The sequence below is a fragment of the Hippichthys cyanospilos genome, chromosome 21 (genome assembly GCF_059441005.1).
Source record: "Hippichthys cyanospilos isolate Australia breed blue-spotted pipefish chromosome 21, RoL_Hcya_1.0, whole genome shotgun sequence".
NCBI classification, from domain to species: Eukaryota; Metazoa; Chordata; class Actinopteri; order Syngnathiformes; family Syngnathidae; genus Hippichthys; species Hippichthys cyanospilos.
The window spans coordinates 1070985-1089321 of record NC_142389.1 but is presented as its reverse complement, the minus strand read 5'-3'; the positions used below and the strand labels follow the sequence as shown (position 1 = coordinate 1089321).

Below are 18337 nucleotides of genomic sequence, written 5' to 3'. Positions count from 1 at the left end.
CAAGCATCAAGAAGTACAGACGCTCACGTACCAACGTCGTCTCCAAACGTCTTTGCGCTAAACATTTTCGGCCGTCCCGCTTTGTTCGCCGTTTTGTTTTTGCGACGATAGTGAGATAAGCTCTTTCATCGGAGTCGCAACTGACAAAGCCTTGTGACCTCATTTCCTTTTCTACTGCTCATAAAAGACAAATCCTTGTGACATCAAATTTCCATGCATAATATTTTTTTTTGGGTTGTATTTGAGTATTTTTGTCCAACAGTTTTTTGAACAAGTATTTTTTTAATGCAATGTTTTAATGTCATATTTTTTTTCTTTTAAAATTTCACAGTATTTTTTCCATCATTTAAAATTATTATATCTAATTCTTTCTATTACTTTTTTTTCTTTGTATTTTCTGTTGATTTTGTTTGTCATGTACTTTATCCAATGATTTGCATTATTTTGTCTACTGTTATTTTTTGGGGGGGGAATCTTTCATACCTGTGTGATTTACTTTAAATAGCATTTATGCGCAAATATTTTTCAATCCGTTTTTTCCCTCCACATTATTTACTGTTTTTCCCTTGTAACATTGTGAAAACAAACAAAGAGAGCCGGCATTTGGATTGCATTTTTACACTTTTTAGTTACCCTACCGCTGCTGTCTGTATCCAAATGGCGTGCTGCCAAAAAAGCGGCGCAACATGAGGGCGTTATTTACATTTTGACATTCGGGAGAAAAAAAAAAAAAAAAACGGAGCAAGGAGCGTAATGAAGCAGCCAATCCCCAACACTCTTGTGCATCCTGCTGCAGTGTTTACACTGTGCCGAGCCAGCAAAAAGACATAAGGAGATTCATCAATGGCACGCTGAAGGTCTCAACACCATCTGCTCCGTCGCACAAATATTAACGCGCGCACAAACATTGCCGCCAAAACCCCAACAACACAAACGCGCGTGCGCGTGTGCACAATGGCCAACACAACGTATGTAGTCTCCAACATCAGCTGTCCTTTGCTGACTTTATTCCCCCCTCTAAATAAATAAATACATCAAAAAATAGACAGTGTGATGCCTGTCGTTGCCATCTTTTGCTGCCCTGGATCAAAAAAAAAGTATAAATATAGATAAATATAAACATATATGAAGGTTTTGTGATACAAATACCTTTACAGTATATGTCATAAGCCGCAAACTGTGGATGGCGGGCCGCAAATGGCCCCCGGGCCGTAGTTTGGACCTCACTAAATAAAGCCATCTGGCTAGCTCGTGCACCGCCGCGGACCCACGTTTCATAAACTGGCCTAAATTCATGGGCACGCCACCTTCACGTGACGCTCATCACTCCTGTTAGCTAGCGGCCTAAATAAGACGCTAGCACAACAATGGGATAATAGCCTCCAATCCAAAGTAGCATCAAGTTCCAAACAAATCCACCGGAAACGGACTCGGTGGTGAATTAGCGCGCCGCATGAGGCGCCGCGGGGTCACTGTCAACCGAAAGAAGTTTTAGCCTTTGTTGGCGCCACGCGGCGCCCTGACCGAGCGGGCGAGCGAGCGAGCGCAGCCACAGATGGATGCCACCACTCCACGTGGAGCCGCGCCAGCGCCGGGCAGCCGGCAGCTTGCCTGGCGCTGGCGCGGCCTCCTGCGCGGGTGCGCCCAAACGGTGGCGAGCTAGCAGATGGCTCGCCAAAATACCTCCCGGAGCAGCGTGACGCGCTACGGTGAGAGGCGGGAACGCCGATCGTTTGTGAGGGAATGCTGTCGCTAGCGCGTCACGCCAGGCTAGCGGATCAATTCAAGTCTTATTGTCATACGGTAGCCTTGTGCGGTATTTGGATCGTTTTTATCTTTTCATTCTCCCAGTATTTTAGAAAACAGATAACACATTTCTGGTTGTGTGATATGACAGCTCGACACCACCCGGATGAAATTTCAGCTCCCTTTTGCATTCTTCCTTTCCGCCTTTGATGTAAAGATCAAAGGACTGGACAAAATACCCCAAAATGAAAGGCAAACAAATTGCACCATTCCAAAGCACGAAAGGCTTTTGGCAAAACGCATCACATGTACAAACAACAAGTATAATAGTGAGAGCAAAACAGAAGGAAGGAGATTTTCAGCAAATAACAGATATCGACTCATATGCAGTGTTGTGAGGGTACAGCTGGCGGCAGGTACACTTGGGGGGGGGGGGGGCATAGATTGGGGGCAGCGCGGCGGCTGGCGATGCCAAGCGCGCGCCTCCCGCAGAGCCATCTGCGCCGCCCGGCCGAGCTCGGAGGGCGCAGACGCGCGCGCGCGCACGCATGGATGCACACGCGGGACGGCGGGGCGGGCGCGCGGACGCTGACAGCTCGCCATCTGTGCACCGCCACCGACTTCTCGCTCGGCCGGCTCCGGCTCGCCCTTGCGTCGGCTTCCGCCGGGAATCGCGCTTATCATACAAACGCCTACAAAAAGTCATGCTCATTTTTAGTATTCATCGCACAACGGTTAAAGCGAACCTTTTTTTAAGTATCGAGGGCTCGTGGAGAGTGTGGATAACGGGCAGCGATACTCGGGCCTACGAAAATCCGACATTAAGTACAGACTGCAGCCGTCTGACACAAGAGCGACTCATCCTCTGTATCGGGAAAAAATGTTTTTCTTCACAATTTACTTCCACAAAAATGCTGCAGTTTGCATGACGCGCCGTCTACAATTCAATCAGCGAATTCGGCCAGGAAATTTTCGGATTGCTGCAAAAAACGCTGCATTTTGCACGACACAAATTCAACAATTCAGCTACTAAAGTTTGCCATCAAATAATCCTATATTGCCACAAAAATGCAGCATTTTGCATGATGCACATTCTACAATTTAATGATGCGATTGCTGCAGGAAAACATTGCATTGTGCACGACACACTTTCAACTGCCAGGTTTTGCCAGAAAACATTTTATTTATTCTATGTTCTCCCCACAACAATATTGCATTTTGACCTTGTCTGAACGGTCACATCTTAGCTCTCAAAATGCCTTTTGACTTCCCTCCAACAATGGCACTTTTTTTTTTCTTCCTACCATTACCAACATTCTGCCATAAATATATACAGTATGTTCCATTTGTTCGCAAAAACATTTCAGTCTCAACATGACATCTGAGCACCCCAAAAAGGTGGTGCAAACAACCCACGTTGCCATGGAAACACCTTCTCCATACAATCATTTGAAAGGGGTGGGGGGGGGGGGGGGGGTGGAGTGACTTTTGTGTATCGCTCAAGCAGCACTCTGTTAAAATTAATGGACGCTATATTGATCCCCCACCACTTCCTGTCATCTCCTCCTTCTTCTTCTGTGGTATTCTTGCACTGCGCTCTGCCGGCATGCAGGCATTTGATGAACATATGTTTAGCCCCCCCCAAAGAAAAAAACTAAAATCCAGCAAAGGCCTCTGTTTATTTCCCAAATTGTGATTGCAGCCAACTCTTGCGCTGCGGCTATTGGAGGCCAAGGAAGCGCCGAAAATGTCATCGCAACAATAACGCAGACACAAAGAAGACGGCCAGGATGTGTGTGTGTGAGACGGCAAAAATTGGCAGCGAAAATGGCAGGTGATGTGGAGGCTTGGCGAAAAAAAAAGCCGCAGCAACGTGGCACTTTTTCAAGGAAAACGCCGCATTTTGCCATGAAGACTCTATTGGGACATAAAACATTCGCCGTGTTTAACATTCGCCGTGAAATTACTGGCTTAAAAAAAGAACCCAATATGGCTACATTCATGTTGGGTTATTTTCACGTATTTGGTTTGCTATCGATATGCTTTAAAAAAACATATAAGATATATATAAAAAATATATACAAATATACAACGCAGATCATATTTACTTTTCTTTTTTATAAATAATGTGTTTGTGAGGAAGTTCAATGATTTGGGAATTAGTAAACACAATATTTAGGAGACAATGGTGTGTATTTAGGGACAAGGGCCGTGTTATTATATTGAACATTGGAAAAATGAAATCACGCAAGCAATTAGGCAAATTAGCCTTTTATTTGTCCACCATCAAGCTTTTTCACGACTTTAGATAGCGTTGCGCGTCATGTCAAAATAAATTTTCGGTATCGGCCGCAAAAAAGTGTATGGCGGGCCACAAACGGCCCCCGGGCCACATTTTGGACACCCCGACTTAGCCATTTATGCAATCTATTTCCAAAATGACAATATTGGCGACGACTTGTAAACCATTATGCTGGCAAGCCATTTTCCATGGATTTTCCCGCGCGAACACGCCGCTGGCTTGCGCCTCGGCGGGTGGCCAGTAATTGATAAAGCCGGGCGCCAATAGGATAAGAGCGGCACCCCCGACGGTTGCCCGCTGCATTCTCCATTCGCGACACGTAGCGCGACACTCGTTTTTCAGGCTTGCCGCGTCCCCAGCACACCCCGTATGCTCCGCGCGTGGCAAAATGCGCCGCAACGACAGCAAAAGCGTGACGGCTCCCCGCGTGCGCCGCGGGTCCCCGACCATCTGGACCCGCCTCCTCCTCTGCAGACCGATGCTAGGCTTTTGATGGCGGCGGCGTTGAAAAAAGCTGACGTAGCCTTCTTATCACGTAGCAAAAAGTTGGACTTTACCAAACGATGAGGTTGCAAACGCTTCCACAACATTACAAAAGTAACATTATTCACAAAGGTATTCCGATTAATATACTGTACATGGTCGTTTTATTCTCCCCACGGTTGTTTCTTTTTCTTTCCGGAAAAAAAAGTCATGGTCATATTTTTATACAAAAAAATGCCTGACTTTACAGTTTTTTTTTTTTTTTTACGAGAAAATCCCCACTATAAATGGTTGGTTTAAGAAGAAAAAAAAAAAAAACAACCTTTGTAAAGGTTCTTTAAAAAAAAAAAAGTCTTACTATTCCTGGTCCTTTTTTTGTTGCAAGAATAGTCGTTTTTTTTCCACGAAAAAAAGACTTACTAAATACATGGTCATTTTTTTACATTAAAAAAATGTCTTACTATACATGGTGGGGTTTTTTTTGTGTGAAAAGCTGACTATAGATGGTTGTTTTTTACTGAAATTTTTTTTAAAGCCTCTCTATACGTGGTCATTTTTTGCAAAAAAAAACCTTAAAGGAACACTGTGTAAGATTTTAAGACGTTTTTCATGAAAACGGAATAAATGAAAGGATTTTAAACGTCAAAAACCTGCAAAAAAAAAAACATGTTCTTAACGCCCAACAGTATGTTTTAAACACGATGGTGGTTTCCCCCCACCCCCAAGGAAAAAAAAGCGTTGGCGGAGCACATAGAAGTCCCGGAAAAGTTCCTTCCTCCGCATGCGAGCGTTCCCACGAGGTGGCTGAGGAAGCCCGATAGGACAGGACGGGCGGGACGAGCCGGGGTCGCCCTTCCCGGTGCCGCGGACCATCCTGCGCATCACCTTGCCGCGCCGCAAAAAAGAAAAGACAAAAACAAAAGCAAACATCCTGAGCGCCGCGCGCACGCTCACATCCTGAGAAGCTCGGCCGGCTTCTCAGGCTCCCGTCCTCTGGCTTCTGGTTCCTGAGCCGCGGGGCTATCTGGGTTCCTCTCATTCTCGGGGCCCATTGTGTGGCCGGCCCGGCCCGGTTCCTGTCGCCCGCCCGCCCGCCCGCCGCTCTTTCCATCAAGTCTCCGGCGGCGGCCCTGGCTATTTTTGTGGAAACATTCCGCGCGGTCGGCGAGGCCGGCCTGTTTTCCCCACGCCCTCGGCCCGTCGGGTCCGGCCCGCCGTTTCGGGACCCCCGGTACGTCACTTTCCCTCGCCGCGGACTTTTATTGTCAGTTGGAGGAAATCCACCGACCGCAAAGGCAAAGTTGGAAAAACATGACATTCTAGCTTCAAAATGTTTCCTCTCCCTGGGAAAAAAAAACAAAAAAAAAACATCAACTGTCCACTAATTATAGTGCATTAGGGATGTTCAATAGCATTGTTTTCAGACCGAGAATCCCCTAATTATTCCACATTTGAGCCGCGCTTTACTCAGATGCAAAACATAAAAGTTTCCCCCGAAAATACCAAAATATTGTGACTTTTGTCTTCATCTCATGTGCATTTTTTTAGTGCAAAATGAAAAGAAACTGCACCAAGAGTGGCCGATACCACTTATGTTCAGTCCGCTACCAGTATGAGTACTATACCGAGTACTGATACCATTACTACACCAAATACACAAAATTTCACCCCAAAAGAAAAATCAGATCACTTTAAAAAAAAATCCTTAATGTCAGTTCCAGCTTCCTCGAATTTACATTTTTTAGTGCAAAATAACAAAAGCGCTCCGAAAAAATGGCGGACAAAACACGTTTTGTCATTCCTATAGCAGCGCGAGTCGCCGATACCAAGTATCGATACCACTAGTACTTCTTCCACTACCTTTCACACAGAAAAGCGGGAATGGAAATTTGCCTCCGATGGCAGTACTAGAGGTGACTTGGGTGGGGTCGGGATCAATAAACCTAACCGTACCCTTCGCACAGTTGGAAAAAAACAGCTTTGATAGGTAGCGGCTTTCACAAAAACCATCTGCAAAAATTTCCGTGCCGTCGTCGCTTTCACACCCAAAGGAGCCGCCGCCAGACCAGCTGCAACTTTACAGGTGCAACACAATCCCCGATCAAGATCAAGGAATCCGCTTGACTTGTCGTTAACGGCTAACGGCTAGCGTGGCGCCGGCAGTAAGCCGTCCTCGCGCGTGAAACCACTAAATTGTTTGCAGTTATGGAAACAACCGAAAAAGAAGAGTGAAAGCTTGAAACTTATTACACTTTCTCCATGCTATGACATGCTAATGGTTAGCACATGTGTGAGGCAGCAGTAGTTAAGGGGTGCGGGGGGGGGTAGCGAAAAGCAGATGTTGATCAAGAGACATAGGTGGCGGCGGCGCTGCAAACAGATGGCCAAGAAATCATCGCCGCGAAATCCAAACTATATCGCCACATCTGCAAAAATATTCCGGGGCGGGACGGGTTTACCCCCGAATTTTATCGCGTGTCTGCGAGAGTCGTTTGGACGGAGGGGAAAAAAAAAAAAAGAAGGTCTCGGGCAAACGCATCTGCGATGAGGCTTGTTAAATTGGAGAAGAGCTCAAGCAAAACGAGGCAAACGCATCGCTACAATTTTGACGGGCGCTTCCACATCATTGAGTCCCCGCGGAAAGCTTTCTAGGGATTTATGGGCCCGCTTTTTTTGCGTGCCCGATACCGCTCACCGCAAAAACTTGCTCGATTGACTCAGACTTACCATCTTTCAATATTAGCTTAAAAAGAGACACACACACACATATATATATATATATATATATATATATATATATATATATATATATATATTAGTACAGAATACATTTTTTAAAGTATGAAATTAAAGATTATTATTTTACCTTACATTTAATGATTAGCTATTTTGTTCAAATTTAAGAAAAAATAGGAACATTGTGTGCAAAAAAATTGACAAATGTTTTGTGAAACTTCATTTATGGGTATTTAAAAAAATATTATCATGCTAAAGTAGTATCAGGTAAATACAGTTCTATGAAGTTCGTAAGAAATCTTGACTTAAAAAAAGTCATTAAACGTACATTAAACTAGTGTCAACTCAATAATAATAAGTGGGTGGAGTCCGTTTGACTATTTGGTGGATTTTGTGCATTTTTTAAAGAGTAATAAAAAAAACAACTTTTTTTTAGTGCCATTATTTTTCCCCAACACAGACCTGTCACACACTTTGGCTAACGCTTTAGCTAGTTAGCCTTCCACTAAGCCGTGTGTAAAATTTCATTTGCCGACTCCCACGTCACTCACCCAGCCAGGCTCCGCCCTTTAAAGACACACACACACACACACAATCAGGTAAACGTGGAACGTTATCAACAAAATCAGCAAACGTTGTTGTTTAACTAGCTAGCTACATTCCCATCCCAAAAAATATTTGCTAGCTGAAGCGTTTCACGAATTGTAGGCGTGTCAAAATATGTTGCTTGTTTTGCGGAACGATATTTAAAACAAACAACCAAAAAACTGCACTTTCTACTAAATTCTTGTTGCCGGTTGAACTGAAGCAATTTAGCAATTTTCCGCACGAGTTTAGCAAAGATGGGCTACGGCTAAATTGTTTGTCTGGGGGACACGGCACGCCACTTTTCTCCCGACGCTGCAATTTTCCATAATTGCGTGGTTTCCTGGTTTAGAAGAAGTTAAACAAAATAAGGCTTTTTACTCTCGGGCGCATGGGGAGAAAATTGACCGGCGTTGTCGTCTTCTTCCCCAAAACGTCTGCGCTCATTTTGCTTTCTGTAAAGGCCGGGAAATAATTGGCGCTTTTTCACAGCGGAGGCAGTCTGTCGGACGCGTCAACAAGACAATCGGCGCCTTTTGTATGCCGCTGACACAAAACGCCGCCGCATTCATCAAACACAAAACAAAAATTTGATTCCCTTCCAGCCGCGTGCCGCTAATGCCTTTGCACGTTATGTGCAACAAGAGCGTGCCGTTGATTTGTGGGAAAGGGATTTTTTGGTGGGGGGGGACTGTCCATGCCAGAACATGGAGAAACTTCTTCTTCACGATGCCTTTGGCTCGTTTTTAATAAGAAAATAAAAATGATTGACCGGGGCTGTTTTTTTCCGAAACCTTTGCAAAACACGGTCATTTTGTGTGGTTTCAAAAACAAAAAGGTATCTTTGCTTGCTCAACTCCAACTGATCGAGGACCTTCCACGCGCAACTGGTCCCCCTCGTTCTACAAACACCGACATGCAGCTTTCTTCAACATTAACAAAACAAAATGGAATCTATCTGTCTTTAATAGGCAGGTTTGGTCAACACCCCCAACCGGTCGGGGACCTTCCATTCTCCTTCCGCAAGTCGTCCACCTGCCTCTACAGACACCGGCATGCAGCTGCTTTCAACATTTCAACAAAACAAAAGGAATCTATCTGGTTTCTCTATCAGGTTTGGTCAACACCCCCAACTGGTCGGGGACCTTCCATTCATTCTCCTTAGGGAAGTCGTCCACCTGGCTCTACAAACACCGGCATGCAACTTCTTTCAACATTTCAACAAAAAGGACTCTATCTGCCTTTAGTAGGCAGGTTCGTTCAACTCCCTCAACCGGTCGGGGACCTTCCACTCTCTACAAAGTAGGCGTCAACCTGCTTGTACAAATACTGACATTCGATGTCTTCACATTTCAAGCAAAGAAAAAGGAATGCAAGTGCCTTTGTTAACGCGGCTTGCTCAACTCCCCCAACCGATCGGGGACCTTCCCTTCTCCATACAGAAGAAGCACACCCAATTCTACAAATCCCGGCATCTTACATTCACCTCTGCGCAATACATGGTTTGTGTTTACGTGAGACAACTTAAACAATACACTAGCTAGCATAAAAAAGACAAATTTGAGCATTCACAACCGGTCCCCCAAATCCAGACATTCGCCGTCGTTATCTTTGCATTTAGCGCGGACGTGAGGTGATACCAGGTAACATCTTCACTTTACAGCGTGCGCCCACCTTTTTTGTATTCGCGTAGCGCGCGCGCACAGTCACGCACACAAAAATCACATCCAGAGGCTTATCTTTTTGGAATAAGAAGAGAAAAAGAAAAGGGGCTTGTCAGGACGGGCACAATGTGCGCATGTGTGTGTGTGCGTGTGTGTGTGAGAGAGAGGGGAAGGCAATGTGCATTAGGGCGATTACAATATCAGCAGACTCCAGATGGAGGCAGGAAAATAAACAGCGCGAGAGAAAGACAGGACAGACATCTGTGCGTGCGAGTGCGCGTCCGAGAAAGTACAGTTAATTAGCCACTCAATCCCGCTCTATAGAAAGTGCGGAGGGAGCGCGGCGGGCGCGTGCCTTTCTTCGCATTTGCAGGCTACACGCAAATACGATAAATGCTACCCAAGCCGAGATGACATTTTTCTCCGCGGCTGACGACGGCAGAGGAAAGAAGCCGCTGAATCGTTTTGACAGGGTTGACCTCGGAGATGAGGCGCTCCTGTCGCACGACTTGACTGACGCTCGTTGACGTTGACTGACGTTGGTGTGTGTTTTTTTTTTTTTTAATTTTTATAAAATAGGAGTCAACAAACGAGGCTGGCGAGTCAGAGAGAGGACAGGTACGGCATTGATAATCATCAAGACAAAAGACGGATGGGCAACCTCGGCGTTAGCATTTGGCTAACGGTATTAAAAACAAATGCGCGTTTTAGCGACCCCCAAAAAAAAAAACACATCATGCATTAAACACGGGACTTAACACACTTGCATGTTTAGAAACAAGCATATTTTCAACGTAACTGACACACTTTGAGTGTTTGAATACTGCACCAACACAACAGTAACGTGCCTGATTGTATTTACTAGTTGAGAGTGCCCCGGGGCGGTAGTAAAAGAGCAATTAAAACTCAACCATTAATCTGATAGCATCTTCTTCTGTCTCCCTTTGTTTACAGGGAGACCGCCCCCTGGTGGCTAGTAAAAAACTGCGGACGAGCCACGCTGGACGATAAACCGCAGGGTTAAAAGCAAGAGGAAAAAAGTAGCGTCTTATATTCTGAAATTTACAGCAAAGCATTCACCGGCGGTCCAGTCAAACAGATCCCTGATTATTTGCTGTTAGCACTTAGCAGCTAACGTTCCCGCCCGCCAATAAAATCACCTTGTAGTGCTCACTCTTGACATTAAGTAAGACTCTCATGCAGGCACACTTCTGGCCTCAATAAAACACTCACACACACACACACACACACACAGAAAAATGCGCAACCCCTTAAACACCGTCTTTCACGGCCGATGAAATTCAATAAGCAGCGCCGAGTAGCACCCACTCGTTGATAACCATCGAAGGGCTTATTGATCGCCGACAAAACACGTGCGCGCGCGCGCACACTCTTGATTCAGTCAATAACACACACGGTGAGACTCAACCAAGCTTGACTGATCTATATACGCTCATCCATAAAAAAACAAGTCAAATCCATCACCATAGTGCTGTGAAAAATGACATTTTCTTTCAATAATTTGGCCCATGTTTTTAGGACACAAGCCTACAAAATTTTCCGACATATTTCGTAGGATTTCCTACCCAAAAAATATGTATATAAATATATAATAATCACAATATATAAATTAAGAAAAGCAGTGGATTTTTTGCCACAAATTGGGCTGATTATTATATTAAAATGATATATGTATTTTAAAACAAGATTTTCTTTTCTTTCTATTTGTGCCTTGGACGTGTCTCTTGATGTTTCTCTTCAAAAAAAAAAAAGCTTAGAATTTCTCATGGTTCCCACATTATGTAGCGACGTGCAGCCACAACAAGTTTGCAAGGCCACGTGCGTGCTTGTGTGGCAGCCGGATGCGTTTGACCCCGTGGCCCAGTAAAAAAAAAAAAAAAAAAAAGGAGGGGGGGGGTGCGTGGGTGGCTTGCTTGTGCCAGGTGTGCGGCGGGCCGGCGTCCAGGCAGATGGCCGCTCGGAAGACACCGCGAGCGCAAGGACGCCTCAACACTTCACTCGAGAACCCAAACCGGGTCATAAAAGACCCGACCCAAGTTGTTGGGTTAGGAATTCAATCTCAAAAGTTGAAGGGCATTCTAAAAACGGCTAGGTCAAAAACCATCCAGGTGGGGACCCAAATTAGCTCATCAAGACCCAACAATCTGAAAGCAACCCAGCCAAAAAGAACATGAGGACAAAAAACATGACCCAACATTTTTGGGGGTTGCTTTGTGCAAAACAAGACCCAAATTTCGGAGTTTTATGATCACAAACGTTGTTGTTTTATACAGAAAAACTCCAAAATTGAGTTGCTTTTTACAAAAGAAAAAACATGTGTTTTGTTTTTTTAAAAAGGGGGGAAATTGACACATTTCTGGGTAGCTTTGAACAGAAATGCAACATTTGGACAATTTTAATTGCCCCCCTGAAAGAAATTGGGAAATTGGGCACAAAAACACCCCCCAAATTTGGTTGCATTAAACAAGATAAGGAAATAAAGATGGACTCAGATGATGAGTCCCACTGTTTTTACAACATGTGTGTGCATGTGAATGCAGCACACACACACATGCACGGAGCAACAACATGCATTCTTGACCCCCCCCCCCCAACCCAAAGCGAAACAATTCCAAGTATCGATCGCAATTTTTGCGCAAATGACAGAATACAATGCAAATAGCAATGAAATAACGAGCCGTACTTGTGGCATCACCTGCGCGACGGCAGCATCACAGCGACACCATCTGTGTGTGTGTGCGCGCGTGTGTGTGCAAACAATATTCCCAGTGGAGTCCAAACACGGCCGGGAACCCGTTACACTGTTACACACGCCGAGTGAGCCAGCCGCAGAAAGCGAGAGACAGCCCACGCACCAGCATGCATCTTGCAAAAAAAAAAAAAAAAATGTGGCTAAAAATGCGTCCAGATGAGCAGGCGCAAACAAGCCGGGTGCCGTCATCATCTTTCCACATAATAAAGCAAAAACTGCTCACTCACACTGAAAGGAGTCGGAGATTCCCACCATGCGGCGCGTCGGCGTGAGCTTTTCGGGGCCGCTTGTCGGGAAAGGCGCCGGCGACTCCGGAGCTCCGCGCCCGGACCGAGGCTCGCCCTCGGCGGCGTGTACTTCCCAAAAAGTCCGAAGGCGGAAGTGGCTGACGGGCGAAGGGGGGCAGGCTCAGAAATCCGCGCGAACGTCGACGCAAGAAGCTCGAGCGAGTGGCGTTTTTTTTTTGTTTTGGTTTTTTTTTTTCCTCCCAATTTTGGCACACGAGACACGCGCGCTTGCGTGCGGGAGCGGCGGCGCTCTGAAGCCCGCAGACTGCGTGCGCAAAAGCCAGGTGGCGGGGGGCGGGGCCGACGCCAGGATCTCGCCGTCTCATTGGACCCGCTTCATTCCTACGTGCTCAATTAGTTCAAACCTCAGATACGGAAACTTGTTTTTAATTCTACTAGTGCGGCGGTGTCAAACGTGCGGCCCGCGGGCCGGTTATGGGCAGGTTTAATCTGGATGATTTTGCAACGCGGGGATTCTCAAACTTTTCCAAGTCAGAGAGGCATAAATAAATAAATAAATAAATAATTGACGCCATTTGGTCATCCATCACTTCGATAAATCTCAAGTCCTTTATGTTGGCTTGTTAACACCAACTTAGTAATGTGAAAACATCGCCCCCACAGGGCTGGAGTGGAGCTGCAAGTACTGATACCTTCAAAAAGGCCGACACAATACTTGATATGACTGTTTACCCATCTCAATTACGTACAGAATTTTAAAATGACATTCAAAGATATTAGTCAAATCTATTCAATTAAAAATACAAAGCTATTTCCAAACTTAACTATAGTACATTTTCAGCCATTATGAGTGTTATTTATAGTTAACTACAGCTACAAACCTCATGCCAATCTGTCCATTTTAAAACTATAACTCGTGTCATTTTTGTTGTACTCCTTTACAGCGCGTCGCCAGCTCGATAATGCTCAGCATCGCCCCCGAAGGACCGGAGTGGAAGTGCATCACGGGCCCAACCGTGCGGCTTAGGATTTTTGAAACCCGACGTCATCTGCTCGGGAATCGCCTCGGAAGTCCAAGTGGGAAATTATCGGTCATTACGCCCAAGCTGCGGCGTGGACAAGAAGCAGCCGGAAGCTGGAGGGCGTCTTTGACTGGTGTGTGTCTTTCCAGACACACACTTGGCATTGCCTATGTTGGGACCAATGACCTAAGGCAAACACGTTGGCCGCACCATCTGGAAGTCATCTGGCCCGCTAAGGCCACTTGCTGGTGCGAACACTAAGCACATTAGCGCTCGCTCGTGTTAGCCGAGGCGCTTTGAAAAAGTGGGCAAAAAGACCGATTTTGCGGGACTGGGGGAGAGTCACGCAAAAATGACTACGGACCTCTACCAGAGAATTCGGTAGCTGGCGGGAAAACGGACAGAAGAACTCCTTGAAGATAACTTTTTCGTAATTTAGCAGGAGAAAAATGAAAAACGGCCTAGAGCTTACACGGTGTCACTTTAAGTCCAAAATCGATACTTACTTATCTGGGATTGAATGTCTGGACTCTTAAAAAACGTGAAAATGCCGCTCTGGCATTGAAAGAGTTCAAAAAAAATCTGCAAAAAGTGTCAGCACGCACCTCTGGGGTTCCTCCCATCAGCTCCCAATAAAGTTCAGCTGTTCGAGGAGGCTCCCATCCAAATTAGTGGGGTGTGCGCACTTTTGCAACTCCACCTCACTTTTTATTTTCAATGTCACCGCGGTTGTAAAGGTTACATTTATGTTGGATAACCTTTTAACATGATGGATCTTAGTCGCATTTTTCAGATATGGCTAAAACGTTGGCATTCCACCAGGGGTGCGTAGACTTTTCATACGTCCCAAATTGATCTGGCCGGCCGAGCTAGCGAGACGCTTCGCGCGTTTGTCTGCCGAATATTCGCCGGCTTTTCTATTGTTCCCGCCGCCGCGTCTCCACCGGGAAAAAGATGACGCCATTAGCCGCAACGCTTGCGCCGCTCCTCGCCTTTTGTCGCCGTCTGTCGACACGCAGACAAAGACGGCGGCGGGAGATGGGGGGGGGGGCGAAGGCCGTGACGCGCCGAGCAAGAGACAGGGCGGCGGGCATCCTAATGATAATGCCTGCAAATTCCAAAACCTTTCAAAATATATGACAAATATATATATATGTATATATATATATATATTGTAAGTTTGCGTAAAAAAAGAATTGAACATTCGACAGTAATTAATTAGCACGATTACGTGAGATGAAGTCTAGAAGGTTGACACCAAATACCCTGGAAGTAAAAAAATGAGTATGATTCCAAAAAACCAACTCCAGAAAAATAGAACGAAATTCCCACTGCAAAGTCGTCTTTCAATGACACTTGTTTACTGCCAAATGTCCCCTTTGTTGAGCTGTGTGAGAACGCGCGAGTGTGTGTATGTGCGCTTGTTTTCCCCACCCGCGGGGTCGGGCAGCCTGGTGACACAGGTGGCCGCCCAGTAGGTGGCAAAATGCAGGAAGTCTGCTTGTCTGCGTGCGTGTGTATCGCACGCAGCATGTTTTTCCCGAGTCGGAGGCGAGGTATCCTGTGCGCGAGCGAGTACGATCGCACCGGGCGCTTGACTTCCAGGAACCCCTCGGCAGCAAAAACAGGCATGTGTGTGTGTGTGTGTGTTTCCTGCTGCCCCTGCGCCATTATCGCAGGGCACACACACACATACACGCACACACACATGTTTGTTGGCGCTTCCCTCGCAGGTTTCCTCGGCGCCTATCCTATCCGCGCCTCCGGACGTCAAGATGTTTGGTTGCCATTGTCGCGAGAGAAACCACGTCCGCAAAGCCTGTCGTTCCTTTCTATTTTGCCCGGTTTTTCCGCGTCAATTTTCAGGTCACGTCGCGTCAGCTTTCTCATGCCTGATGTAGCTTAGCATTGAGCGCGAATTTATGCTAAAGAACTTGGCGAGTTTTTAAGAATCATTTGATAACAAAACGGATATAAAAGGACACTTGGCGGAAACGTTCGAATTTTTACGTAATCATGGAACTAAAATTGACCGATTTTTTGTACCTTAATGATAGTATTTGTAGTTTTTGCAGAATATTGCTGACTTAAAAAAAAAAATTGTTTCATGGTGCAGATTTATGTTAGGAGAAATTTGGCTATGTTGTTTTGTTGTGGAATCATAACTTTAGCGCGACAACGAGTCATGATATTTTACCATTTTTTTTCCGGTTAAATGCCGTGTTATTTATTTCGCGGGATGACATTCAGCGTTTGGAAGGCCAAATTCTTGCTCGGCGGCGGCGGCGGCACAAAGAAGTGACACGACTTGACGGGAGAAAATTGCTTCGCAGGCGGGTAAGTAAATCCTTTTGGAGATGGCAATTTGTGGCCAAGGTGATGACAACTTTTTTTTTTTTTTGCTATTGTCCTCAAGTCATTGAGGATGACTTCAATGCTTGATGAGAAAGAAGCATGGACGAAAAAAAAGAGAGAGAGAGGCGACCGGTCGTAATTGAAAGGCCTGGCAAGGTTAATTGGCATGAAAGAAAGTCAAGATTAAAAAAAAAAAAAAAAAATGTTTTTGCTGGCGCGCAGAATTAACCTGTCACAAAATAATCAACGGCATTGCGGTACGTGGAGGACACGACGGCGAGCAAAACAAAATGGAAGAAGCCCTTGTCCGCACTATAAGGCACACCTTCTGTGAATGGCCTTTTTTTCAAAGTGTTTTTATATATAAGGTGCAGCGCATTGTAAGGCGCATAGAATAGAAGCCACATTAGTGGCCCCGATTGCATTATGCATCCGCTAGATGAAGCTGTGGTAAAAGAATAGTTATCAATAGTTCAGAGTGACTGTTTTTTGTATTCCTTTATTTTCTTATTTTTTTAATTGCACGCGTGTGCAAAAAATGAGGATAGGATTACCCGCGCCGCTTGGCTTTTTGGAACCAGACCGCCAAAATCTCGCTCGGGCTTCATCCATCATCATCACCCACCTGGCCAAGCAAAAAAAAAAAAAGATCCAGCTGGCCACTCACGCACACCTGATACGAAGCCATCAGTCATGGGGTAACGAGCGGGTTTTGGCGCCCACCCAGACGGGGCCTGTTGCGGGCATGCGGGGAAGACGGGATTGGACGGCATGGGAGGGGCGGAGCCAAGCGCCAGCTCGGGTGGGAAAAAGTCCAAACAAAAGCTTTCATGTCAATATATACAGTCAAAGACGCTTTGTTAAAGCAGAGCTCACTTAAAACTCATTCAATCCCAAGGACGCATTTTTACGTTTTTTTTTTTTTTTTTAAGACTCCAAAGGTTCAATCATAGTTACTTATAATTCTTTTCAATAGGATGAACAAGTCTAAAAATGGCTGCTTCTGAATGGGTTCAAAAAAATGGTTCATTTATGCATAGCTGATTAAAAACTCATTCAAATGCAAAGACTTTTTTTTTTTTTTTTTTTAAAGCCCAGAAATACAATGAAAAGCACTGATTTATGTATAAAATCACACTTTCTTTTACAAAAACTTGTCTCCATATCAATTGCTTCAGAATTGGAGCATGTATAGCGTATCAAAATGTCAAACATTGCTATAAAAATTGTAATTGTTTAATTTTACTTGCAAATAATTACTTTACTACAACATTATTTTGTTTATTATTAACATTTGTTCTTCTTATTATTATCATCTATAATATAATATTTTATTTTATTATGTATATGATACATAAATATTATTCTATTAAATACATTTATATATATATAATAATAATATTATATACGCGATAGAATTTTGAGATTATCCTCATCTTGCAAAACGTACGGAGCTAACGTTAGCTAACATTTTAACTGCACGAGTACATACGAGAAAAAAGACGACGTGCGCAAATATGCACGCGCGTTGCGGCGGGGTCCCCCCGGACCGCCCACGCGCCCCCATCAGATGATTATTTCTGCCAAATTGCAATCAAAGCTCACAAAAACACTTAACAATGAGCCCCCCTCCCAACCTTTCACTCAAATATTAACTCAACATGTCCTGCCGTGCATTTACATTCATGATTTTTTTTTTGTTTCCCCGCCTTCGCAATCATTTTCTACATTTGTTTATTTTATATCGCACAAAAGTGCATTCGCCAGTTTCATTCAAGCCAGTTTTCGGCTTTGCTTTGCATAAAGCGAGCCACTGTAGCTTCTATTCCGTGCGCCTTATAATGCGGCTCGCCTTTTCTAAGAAGACAGTTTTAAAATAGGCCATTCGTTGAAGGCGCGCCTCGAAATGCGCTGCGCCTCATGGTACGGAAAATACGGTACTCTGCCATCCATCAAAACGTGTTCCGGCTCCGGCAAACAAGCGCTTCCTAAAAGGCGCATCTTTGAAATAGCTGTTTTCTCTTTGGAAGGCCAAAGGAGCGAGCGATACGCCACGGCTAAGCGTCTGCTGGCGTGGCGGCGCTTCATTAGCATTCGTCATCCTTGGACCGCAAGCGAGCCGCTTTTGGTAATAACGGCCCACCGGGCAAGGCTCGGGGGCGCGGCCATCTTCCCCTTTCCGACCATTTCAAAAGCCATTAGGCGGCGCGCGCGCACGCAAAGGCGCGCGTTAAATAGTCGATAAAAAGCTGCAGATCCGGATGAAGAAGGACGCCGTAACATTTTCTCCATTTGTTTCATGGGCTCAAATCATGTGACACACTTTTGAGTCCCGTTTGATGCCGAGCCTTCCGCTGGACACACTGGCCTCTGGATTAAGTGCTTGAAACCCTAATTTAACAAAAAAAAAACAAACAAACAAA

The 18337-nt window shown here is 45.2% G+C and overlaps 2 protein-coding genes across 6 annotated transcripts in view; both read right to left on the bottom strand.

Moving 5' to 3' along the window:
- Positions 1–18337, bottom strand: part of triqk (triple QxxK/R motif containing) — a 60561-nt gene that overhangs the window by 4025 nt on the left and 38199 nt on the right. The gene's annotated exons all lie outside the window — the stretch shown is intronic.
- Positions 1–18337, bottom strand: part of runx1t1 (RUNX1 partner transcriptional co-repressor 1) — a 51948-nt gene that overhangs the window by 18857 nt on the left and 14754 nt on the right. For 2 of the 5 annotated variants that reach the window (XM_088405536.1, XM_088405541.1), the window contains exon 1: positions 32–139. The exons of 1 other annotated variant lie outside the window; for it this stretch is intronic. In XM_088405536.1, the coding sequence (XP_088261662.1) occupies positions 32–65 (34 nt within the window). In that variant the 5' untranslated portion in view covers positions 66–139. Of the gene's footprint in view, positions 1–31; positions 140–12516; positions 12817–14065; positions 14161–18337 lie in introns of those variants that run through there. 2 more of the 5 variants (XM_088405540.1, XM_088405539.1) reach the window with 2 other exon arrangements.